The 12,002-nt window shown below is 41.1% G+C and overlaps 1 protein-coding gene across 7 annotated transcripts in view; it reads left to right on the forward strand.

Moving 5' to 3' along the window:
• LOC103179107 (neuron navigator 1) overlaps positions 1–12,002 on the forward strand; it is a 183,081-nt gene that overhangs the window by 34,370 nt on the left and 136,709 nt on the right. For all 7 annotated transcript variants that reach the window (XM_042342049.1, XM_042342048.1, XM_042342045.1 and 4 more), the window contains 2 exons: positions 2,956–3,058; positions 10,486–10,872. In XM_042342049.1, coding sequence (XP_042197983.1) covers positions 2,956–3,058; positions 10,486–10,872 — 490 coding nt within the window. The remainder of the gene's footprint in view (positions 1–2,955; positions 3,059–10,485; positions 10,873–12,002) is intronic.

The raw sequence follows: 12,002 nt of genomic DNA on the forward strand, positions 1-12,002 counted from the left end.
TTACTCCTGCCTGTATAGTGATTACCAGCAACTTGTACAGTCTCATTGTTCACATCAAAAACACTTTTGGTCTTATACCATAATACTGGATTTCAGTATTAGAAACTAAACATACCCCGAGGTTAAACAAAACGTAATAAAGGATGACGCTCAGCGATTATGTAATGGAGATGTTGTTCCTCGAAAAGTCTGTCTGAATAATAATAATAATAATAATCCCTGCATTTGATACAGCGCTTTTCATGTTGGGAGGACACCCCAAAGTGTTTCACAGGATTTTACTATGAAGTAGAGCAATGATATATTTGTGAATGACCCCTGTATTGACCATACAAGAATCTATAATAATAATAATCCTTGCATTTGATACAGCGCCTTATCAGTCTTTAAGATGTCTCAAAGCGCTTCACAGAATATACTGTAAAGTGAATTAATTGACTACATATTTTGTGGGTCAAACTGATCTAACATTGGTATGAGTATTCATGATATGAGTTAGATTCTGATATGATGAAACATCGCCGCATGAGCTATGGTGGTTAAACTTGGCGACAAGATTAGAAACCCTTCCAATAAGAGCACTCGTCAGTCAAAGTTGGTCTGGATTACAAACAGTCATTGGTATAATTGACCTCCCAGACCTCAAAGCCTGGGGTGGTGCATTTCACAAGCTCACAGCCTTCTGTGTAAAGAATTGCCATCTGATCTCATTTACTGAATATGTTCCTTTGTTTGATATTGCTCTGTGAGAGGAAGTCACCATTTATCCAGCTTGTCAATTGCTTTCATTATTTTAAACTCCTCGATCATATTGCCCCTTAACCTCCTCCAGTCATAGGGGGCAGGGAATCTTCTCGCTCAGCTCCTGTTAAGCCTGCAAGTCAAACCCCTAACAGGTAGGGTGGTCCTAGCTGGAAAGCGTACCAGACAGTGATATCAATGGCAAGCTACAAAATACTGCAGATGCCTGAAATCTGAAACAAAAACAGAGAGAGCTGGGAAGACTCAGCAGAACTCTGTTCTGACGAAGGGTCGTGGACCCGAAACGTTGACACTCTCTCCATAGATGCTGCCTGACCTGCTGAGTTTCCCAGCTCTCTCTGTTTTTGTTTCATTGGCAAGCTATGCTATGGTTTTAGCTGATCACACCCATGCTGATGGGTTTCCGCATCCGACTGACCAAAAAAAGAACAAGATCAAGTGGTGATATGTGGGAAATTTCACCCCACTGAACTCTAACTTTAGTAGATTTTATAAGACTAAAAAAAATGTGGTTTTGCAACAACAATTTACACTTTTATCATGCAGTTCGTGCAGGAAGGATGTCTAAAAACATTTTGCAAAGACTGACTGGGAGCTTGAGTTGGGTGATAGACTGCAGGGATATGGGGGTAGGTGACCGGAAGCAAAATCAAAGAGAGTTTTTATAAGACTGGATTTCAAAGCTGAGATGGAGGGGACGAGGATGGAGAGTTTTGGGAAAGAAAGTGCCAGAAGGCACAGCAAAGCAAAGCGGCTAAAAACTCACCTCACGATGGGCAATTCGGTTCATACAATTAAATAGTGATAATCCTTAATAATCCTTGCATTTGATATAGTGCCTTTCACGTCTTCTAGACGTCTCAAAGCGCTTCACAGAATATACTGTAAAATCAATTGACTGTATATTTGTGGGCGAAACACGGCAGCCAATTGCGCACAGCAGTGTCCCACAAACAGTCATGGATTGAGTAACCAAATTATTATTGCCTTTTTTTTCTTGAGGGATTATTATACTCCACGGTGATGGGTTCTGTAGCTGAGTGGTTCTGTAGCTCAAATGTCATTAATTTTATACGACATTTAACATAGTTTGATTTTGTAACCAGTTGGAAAACGATTCTCACTGTTCTACATGTAACTGGTATTTTTGAGGGTTGGCTACATTTTGTGGCGTGATAATATGGTCAAGTATTATAACACAATGTCCAGTGATCAACGTGATTCGTGCAGGAAGGCATCTTGTATTAATAAGTTATCTGGTTTATTTCCTGAACATTTGCAAAAACTCCCCGTGTTTCTTTTAAAAAATCCATCTTCAACAACATGTATATCCTCATAAACAGATGCAGTCATTGCAAACAGCTAAGTAACTGTTGGCAATTCTGCTGCTTTGTTCTAGGACAATGAGTCACAATGTTTAAAGCAGAGTAAAATGTTGGGAGTCAGTCATTTGTTGTTCCTCCCTTGTGCTCAACATTGCACTTTGGCCCGGAGCCAGGGTCAGAACTGCCCAAACTTAAGCAGTTTGGACAGCAAATGAATCCAAGTGACAGGCAAGTTTGTGGTTTCAAACCCCTGATCCTCTGGCTGAGAGTCTGTCTCTTGGCTCCTTCAGCTGCTCCAAGGCCAACTAGATGTTTCTTTCCATTTCCTCTGAGGTTCTCCCTGAGTGTTATAAAATGGTGGACAAAAGGAAAAGATCACAAGCTGTTCCTTTATTTATCAATGTTAATTTTCTCGACTGATTAAAAATGAGTGTCTGTCTGTCTGTCTATCTGTCTGTCTATCTGTCTGTCTGATGCAACCTGTTGCAGAAGTTGGAAGTGTTTTAGTAAGTACTTTGAATCCAATATAACAGCATTAAGAGCTATCGTTCAAACCCAAGCTTACCTTTAACAACTTGAGTGGAAATCACTATTGCGACACTTCAGTCCATTCACTGAATCTTGATCGAGCATTGAAGAAAAGACTTGCTTAAATCCATCCAGCTCTGACCAGTTTTTGAAAGGTCTTCCTTTTCTCAGCAATACCTCCTTTTCTACACCTCAAATATATTTGTCCCCCCAAAATGAACGTGGTTTACATTTGGCTAAATGTGATGCTCTGCAGACTGTTTTGTGGAAATTAGAACTTCAGCAGATGTAATGAGTTCCTCTGTATAACTTTGCGCCTTTCCTCTTTTGATTTTAAAAGATCCAGAGACACAACGAAAGAGAACTGTTCAGAATATAGTCGATCTTCGACAGAACCTGGAAGACACCATGTCGAGTCTGAGGGGATCCCAGATAACCCATAGGTATGAATTTCGTTTTGTTTCATTATTTTTACTGACCAAAAGCGTGCGCTTTTTGTGTGAGATTTTATATTGAATCATGTAATCTCCACAAGGATGAAGCTACAACATTGATGTGACTTTGTTTGCACTGTTGAACAATTTTATCAAATATAAATGAAATACACTGACTTTTAGCCATTGAACACTGAACCTGGCTTGCTGCTAGGCATAATAATAATAATAATAATAATAATAATAATAATAATAATAATAATAATAATAATATTAATAATAATAATAATAATCCTTGCATTTGATATAGCGCTTTTCACGTCAGGAGGACGTCCCAAAGCGCTTCACAGAACACACTGTAAAGTGAATTGACTGTATATTTGTGGACGAACGCGGCAGCCAATTGCGCACAGCAATGTCCCACAAACAGTCGTAGATTGAAAATGACCAATTTATTATTGTTTTTGGTTTTGGAGTGATTATTATTAGGCTCTGTGTGGAGTAAGCAAACTTGCCCAAGGTCTCGCCCTCTGCCTGGAATTGAACTCAGGTCTCTCGCTTGCAAAGCGAGTGCTCTAACCACTGAGCTACAGGACTCCACATGTATCTTATTCTGATGGTGTTTTTTTAATATATACCCAACATCTATGGCCAGAATCCTTAATTTAGTTGATGTATGATGGCATTTTCACTGAAAGAGTACATTTGTGCCACATTCAATTGGAACCATTGGATTTTAATCTGCAGGGATTTATGGTGAGAAACATGGTTCTGGATGTACTGCATTTATAACCCGAAGCAATGTGAAATGATAAATGTATTATTCTGTAATCCATTTACAATATGCAATCCACAGGACAAAGCGTTGCATAAAGGTTTGAAATCAAAACAGCTTTGTCACATTTTACAGTCGTGTCCCGTCAGTCAACAAACCATAACCTTGCTCAAAAGTGTTGGTGTCACATGCGTCCATTTGCCCGTTGCAGGAGCAGCAAAGGAATATCTTTCGATTGTTAACACAGATTCAGAGGACGATGTAATGTTAACCCGCGTGCAGATGTTCCAGGCGAGAGTGCTGGAGGTTTAGAATTGCAAAGAGCAAATTTGGGACAGACACCAGAAAGTGTTTCTTTACCCAGAGGGTAATTAACGACTGGAACAGGTTGCTAGGCAGGGTGCTTGAGGTCAGGATGCTGAACGCATTTTCTTAAAAAAAATACGCAGCTTGATGCTGTGATGGGACGACAGCGAGGCAGCTATGAGATGAAATGAGCCCAAAGGGCCTTCTTCATCAGAACGAATCTTGTGATCTTGTGACTTTGTTGTAAATTGATTCAGCCGCGAGAGATCCTCTCTGCTGTCTTTTATTGATTCAGTCTGTGCGAGGATAATTGATGTCTGGCACACTAGTTATGGGACCTGCATTGGTGTGAAACCTTCAGAGCAACCTGTCTGTGTTCTGAGTCTGTTCTGCCACCCCACCACCCCCACCCCCCATTCATTTATCCTGTGCTGGTTAAAAGAAAAATCAGCTGACATTTGCTGGCAGAGAAAGCACATCAAACCATATTGCATCCTACAACAATCTAATATCGCGCTGTTTAATCTTTTATGTCAGTTAGAAACAAAATCACGTCTTTATTTGCTACTGATTAATTTTAAAGAGCTTTATCTTAAGCATAACTCAGTCACACAGTACAGGTTCATAAAATATTGTGCCTGATCATTTCATTAGTTAGATTCTTTTTTAATACTCCATTGCTTATAATTATGCAGATTTATAATGAAATACTTTAATTGAGGTAAACATAGTCGTTTACTATTTCAGGTGTTACGCCTCATCTGAATTACAGTATTTTGCTTGCGGTCGTTTTAATTGGGCCACAGATCATAATTCAGGCCTTAATTCAGGCCGTGCAGTCGTGCAGCTTATTGGTTAGAGCACTTGCCTCGCAAGCGAGAGGACCTGAGTGCGATTCCCATCAGGGCAAAACGTTGGGCATGTTTCCTTACTCTACACGCCTCTGTTTACCTAGAAGTAAATAGGAACCCGGTTGCTGGACGATTGGCGGATCACTTTTCCAGGGGTAATAATCCCTCCAAAAAATAAGAAACAAAAATTATAATATGGTCACTCAATCCACGACCGTTTGTTGGACAGTGCTGTGCGCAGTTGGCTGTCACGTTTCACCCCGAGAACACACTTTAAACAATTCACTTTACAGTATATTCTGTGAAGCGCTTTGAGATGTCCAGAAGACATGATATCGCGCTATATCAAATGCAAGGATTATTATTATTAATTCTCAATGACCCTCCCTCCACTGGTGCTCTCCCCTGTCACATATGTGAACAGTGTTCAATTCTTTCCCCTGTAATTTTATTGCTAGGGGGAAAAAAAACACAGTTCTATCTTCGTCATACGTGGGAGACATTACGTCTGAGATGCTACTGATGAGCCGAGAGCCAAATTAAACCAGACAAGGCCAGAGAATTAGTTGTGCTATTGCCCAGAATAAAAATTTGTACAGATGAGTGAAGGATACCAACCTGAAGGAAATGCAATGTTCATTTTCAACTGATATTTCCCTCTCAAATCAACCAAGGTTTACTTTAGAGGTGAGACAGCGGATATGGTTAACCGTGTCATCCTTTGTTCTTTGACTTCAAGTGAAGATTCCCTTCTCCCCCCCAGTCCTACGCATTGCTGTCAATTCACTTTGAAGTATATTCCATGAAGCACTTTAAGACGCCTCGAAGACGTGATAAGGCGCTATATCAAATGCAAGGATTAGTATTATTATTATTTGATGTGTCATGTAACGTAACTGTTGATGGCAGCGATTGAGATTCCTGTATTTTACCTTTATTTAATTTTACAGCAAAAAAAAGCTCCTCCTTTGAAATCTGGTTGAAAACTTGGTGTTCATTACAAATGTTTTTATTGTTTTCAATACTGAGATTGACTGATGACATACAGCTCCATCGTAACAACAACAGCAACAACAAATTACACTTGTATAGCACCCTTCACGTCAGAAAGACGTCCCAGAGTGCTGAAATTACAGGAAAATAACAAATTATAGGCCTTTGAAAGTGCAGAAATGACCGCACCAGCAGACATTTCAGGGTGACTCAGTCTTCAGAACTGGCAGCTAGACAGTAGTTTTGATGTGAAAATAATAGTTTTGTGATCCTTCTTCAGGGAAGACGGGGAAATTGACTGACATATCGTGACATCGTGGCGTGATTACATTGGCGTGGAATTCTTTGCGTTTAGATACAAAAGGAAAAGGTCATTTTGAAGTACATTTCACAGAAAACCCTAAGAGGATTATAAAAGTAATTAGTATTGTGCTTGTCTCCACTGTGTAATGTTGAAGAGTCTTTGAATCTCCTTTATTAGATCTCCAGACTGTTCTTCTGCTTTCTGATCCGGGTTCACTTATTTTATTCATTTACGTTCAGCAATTCTCGAGGTCAAATTGCCAACAAGATTAATGGCTTCCGAGTCCGTAATGTGGAATTCCTCTTTGGAAATTATATCATATAATATTTAATGAGGGGATAATTTAGTTGAGGTACAGACTATAGCTCGAATTAGACCAATTGACAGGGTGTAAGTTTTCTCCTCTGTTGGAGTCATTTCAGCTATTTTAAATTGACAAAATATACAGTCAATTCACTTTACAGTATATCCTGTGAAGCGCTTTGAGACATCTCAAAGACACGATAAGGCGCTATATCAAATGCAAGGATTATTGTTATTATTTTGGGCAAATTGTGTTTAAAGCTCATGTGAGCAAATCACTCACATAAAACAACAGCGACAACTTGCAATTCCCTTCATTCAGATTTATAATTAAAGGACTTCAATTGAGGTCAACATAGTCTGGGACTTTTTTAGGTGTTGTGTCTCGTCTGATTGTGCTTGTGGACATTTAATTCGGCCACAGATCATATTTCAGACCTTAATTCCAGGAGGAGATTACTGATGCTCTCCCCTGTCACAAAATGTGAACAGTGTTCAACTGTTTTTCCCGGGATGTCCTCACGATGTGAAACGTGCTATAAATTGTAATTTGTTGTTGATGTTAGCCATTGTTAGGGGAAAAAAAGTCTATCTTGGTTAAAGGCGGGAGACTTTGCCTCTGAGATGCTATTGATGAGTCAAGTGAGCGCAGGCAAGCAAACTAACAAGATATTACTTCAAATTGCTTGAGGCAGAATTGTATGACTTGACAAAATAATTTTTCTGCAGAGCATTTCCACAATTGACCCAAGCCTTCCCTCCAAAAGACTGTTCAAGGAAAATGTTCTCCATTCCCTTTATTTTGTGTATGAAAGATTAGATTCAGATAGAATATAGATAGAATTCTCTTATAGAATTTTCTCTTTTCGTAACTTTGGTGTCAGCCAGGCTGATGGGTTAGCCGCAAGTCAGAAGGTTGTGGGTTCAAGCTCCACCTCGGGACTTTGGTGAGTTCAAAGTCTAGGCTAATACCACAGTGCAAGGTGGGAGAGCTCTGTATTGTCAGAGGCACCATCCGTCAGATGAACTGTTAAAGCCAAGGTCCTATGCAGGTACACGTTTAAAGATCCCCTGGCACTATTTGAAACGAAAAGGGAGGTTTGCCTAACGTCCTGGCCACAACGTCCTGGCCCCAAGATAGGAATGATCATTCACTTCACGGCTGTTTGTGTGATATCAACTTCAAGGATTATTATTATTAACTTTTGTTTTCGATTACAATCTTAATTCACAACTGATAGCACCAATGAAGCTCAGTAGAGAATTTGGCACGGTACGTATTTGTGCTTCAAAACTAAAAGTACGACCACAGGGGCTAGTTACCAATTTCTCAGCTTTTGGAATGTTTCTTGCACACTATATGTAAGTGTGTTACAGATTTGTGGAACATCACATTGCCGGGTGTAGTTGGTTTAAATTCCAGCATTGGCAAATGGTCAAGTCTGCCAAGCGAGCGATCTCTGCCCAGAGTTGCATCAGTTCTCAGCTGAGCTATTGGTTTGGATGCGCTCGGGGGGCGTGTAGCCTTCAGCCAACTCAGCTTTCAGCTTGTCAATTCAAAGAGCGGTTCACAAAGAAATCTTATCCCACTCGCCCACACGTTTAAGCCAGTTTAGATTACGAAACGATTATTCATTTGTGTGCAGCGTGAAAAAAAGGCAAATTAAACAGTTTTTTATTAATTTAAATGTATTTTGCTGAATTAGTCCGTAACACTAAATAATATGCAGTCACTGCACTTTGCAGACTATCCTGTGAAGCGCTTTGAGATGTCTCAACAATGTGATAAGGCGCTATGTCAAATGAACGGACTATTATTATTGTAAAATGTCTGTTGCTTGCGCTGTTGATCTCAGTTCTTTCCAATGTGTTTTGTACTTTATGTACTGCTTTAGAGACTCTGCTTGCACTAACTGCGAATCTTCCACTCGAGTGATGGCACGAATGCACTCAGTCTGTTGCTCCCTCTTTACCCCTGTGGTATGAGGGGAAATCCTACAGAGGACATCCACTCCCAAGGTGGCCCATCCCAGCATGGTAAGCAAGGATTGATTTATAATCCTTGCGTTTGATACAGCACCTCTCATGTCAGTAAGACATCTCAAGTTGCTTCACAGGATATACGATAATGTGTAGCGCCTGTGTATTTGTAGGCAAACTGATTCCTTTGCAAAGTAAGGGCACCAGTCAATGTAGAATATAGATAACTCCCTTTGCAACACTTGGGAATTGTGCAGCATTCACATCCCCTTTATACTTGAAACCGTCACTATTCTAAATGCCAAGGCTCCAGTTTTTCCTGTTCCTGACGAGTCAGCATTTAAGTGCAATCAAGCCGAAACCTCCTTTCATGTGCTAATTGCTGTTTAGGGCCTGTGCAGGACACAATTAATCCATACATTTAATTTCAACACTTCCAACACCCGTTTTATGCTTGAGGATGGGACAGAATAATGCGTAACCTTTTGTTGGCCGTATTCTTGACTCCTGACTGTGTGCTACGAAGGGAATTAAAAGGCATTAAGCATACAGACTTGACCACTTTGATTGGTGCAGCTAGCCAACCAACCTTGTTTCTAAGGGATACTCCCTTCCCCCAAGCCCTCCTATTTGCAAACTCCAGCATATGTCCCAAGTATTATCATGCATTTATGCCCTTGAAATACTGGCAGGTTTGTGTACGTCAGCTCTGTGCGATGCTCCCTCACGTGAAGAGCCCTTATATCAGTGCAAGTTGTAATCTTGTAAAAGAAAGAGGGAATGTTTGCATTGTAGAGTTACAAAACCAAAGAGTGTCAGCTACTCTATATACAGTGGTATATATATGTGTGTGTTTGTAACCTTATATGTAACTGTAAGTCACGTTCATAGACTCAAATTTTCCCAGTTTGATCAGTGAACAGGCGACTGGGTGGGTGTGAACAGTATGCTGGAGAGAAGTTGGCCAAAGCATTTGCTTGATTTCTTCACAGTTCATCAGCTCTACAGTACAGCATTAGTGCCAGTCGATCGATCGCCCCAGGGACTGATTGCAAGCCATCTGTGTGTGGGGTTTTATTTGCTCCGCTGAAGGGCCTGATTATTGAGTGGTGATAATTTTTACACTAATTTCACGTCAGCCCCAAACAACAGACTCGACATTAACATTTACTTATAATCCTTTACTTGCATGATATTAATGGCAAACTCCACATTCCGAAATAGATATAGAGTCACTTGCTGAAGAAATCAAGACATCAAATGTGCCATTAGTTGACTTTCTACACAGCAGGATGAATATCCGGGTCCAGCAACATTAATACTTACATTTGATGTAGCGGCTTTTACGTCAAGAGGAAATCTCAAAGCGCCTTCATAAGACGTGCTGTAAAGTGCAACGACTGAATACTTTGTAGGAGAACCATGCACTTAGAAGCAGGATTGTCAGGCCAGCAGTTTTCAGTTAACATTAAAGTCACAAGATGAAGAAGATCCTTTCGGCCCATCCTATCTCATCCTCCAGAACACCCAGCCTACTGTCCATCCCCCTCATCACAACATCAAGCTGTTTTTTTAATGAATCAACTGTCCTGCCGTCAAGCACTCTTCCTGCCAATGTTAGGTCACCAACATTTTCTGCGCTCCGAGACGCTATCCCACGTGAAGGTGCTATATAAATGTTTTTCTGGTGGTTGTGGCTCACCCTCGTTCTTCATGAAATCCCTGTGGAAGTTTGTTGTTGTTGTCCAGACCTGGGAACCAAACCCAGTGGCCACAACGGTATAACATAATCTTAAGTGCCTTAGCTAATTGCAGCGACATCCAGAAACTCCCTCCTTGTGTTTGTTTTTATTTTCTATGTAACAACTGGAGAATCTATTATTTAAGAATGAAATCGAATTAATTTCCTACCTTTACTCCGCAGTGTTTTAGAATCGACCTTCGAAAGCGATATATCCGCTGAGCTGAACGGCAGAGGGCGTGGCACAAGTTTGTCCAACAGATCGTCACCGCTGTCCTGGAGGTACGGCCAAGCAAGTCCGCGGCTTCAGGCGGGCGACGCACCCTCTGTGGGCAGCGGCTGCCAATCTGGAGGAAATTCCGGCTGGTTTGTCCGTGGGGACACCTCTCACTACTCGCACACCATGCCCATGCGGAGCTCCAGCAAATCGTGTAACATTGCTCATCTGGACTTGGATTCCCTGGACACTGATGATGTGGACCTGAAATCCATCAGTGGTGATATGTCCGGCTACATGAGTGACAGCGATTTGATTGGCAAGACAATGAATGATGACGATATCACCACTGGGTAAGTTCAAGCTGCGTATTCTTGTGACCTTGTCCTGAACGTCAGTGCCCGATTAACCTTTTGGGGAATTGTAACCATGTCGTATTCCTGTGTGAGGTGAAAGTCATTTTAAGAGTTGAGTTTGATGGTTTGATTCATAAAGTTATCACACGGCACAAGGTCAGGAGAGACTTGAACACTTTGGTCCCCAGCACGTTACCAACCTTCTCAGTGGGACTGAATTAATGTTAGATGCAATTGTGGTGGTGTATGAGGTTTCATTGCCGTGGGTTACTGTAAGCACTGTTGGTTAGTTCTATGATCTAAAGAAGCATTGGCTAATTAACAAAGTTCGCTGTGATGATTACGCAAAGGATGTGAAAATGAGTTTCATTTCCAATGTGACTGTTGTTCTGTGCGATCCGAAACTCAAAAAGATCAAGTGTCATAGATTATTAATCAGTTGGTGCCTCTGTAGTGTTCCAGTACAAACAAGAGGGCTTCAAAACCCATTGCAAGGGAATGCTTGCATAATCAGTAAAGCAATCAGTGTAGTTCCCTATTTCCATCACCGACAGGCTCGAGCTCATTCAAAACTCATCTTCAGCACCAAACTGCACACGCCCATCACCCCATTTCTCGCCAGCCTCCAATGGTTCCCTGGTACCTAATGGATTGACACCAAGGTCCTCACCTATAAACCCCTTCATGCCTTAGTATCTCCCTCTCTCTCTGATCATCTTATTATCATCTGCTATTGCACTCTTCGGATTTCCTCTCTTCAGCAATACCTAGCATGACGATCAGTGTATAGATAGATGGAGGTTGAGAAAAAATCTGGAACTCTCTCCCTCGGTCCCTCCACCTTCCACATCCTTCTTCTTCAACCGTGCCTAAGGTCAACTGTCCCCTGAACCTGGCTCAGGGTCGTGCTCCACCACTGTCAACGCTCTGAGATCCTACCTTGCATGAGGAGGGCTATATAAATGCAAGTTTTTGTTGTTCCTCTTTGTTGGTGGTGGTAAGTGAAGAAGGACTGTGATGGTGTGAAATTATAGTAAAACAAATGCTGGTGCTATTTTAATTTGCTAGTCCAAGATTTGAGCCTTGGGTTTGGTGTTTGGTGTTTCGATTCCAAGTTGTGCTGGAAT

The sequence above is a fragment of the Callorhinchus milii genome, unplaced genomic scaffold, assembly GCF_018977255.1.
Source record: "Callorhinchus milii isolate IMCB2004 unplaced genomic scaffold, IMCB_Cmil_1.0 Scaffold19, whole genome shotgun sequence".
In the NCBI taxonomy this organism is placed as follows: domain Eukaryota; kingdom Metazoa; phylum Chordata; class Chondrichthyes; order Chimaeriformes; family Callorhinchidae; genus Callorhinchus; species Callorhinchus milii.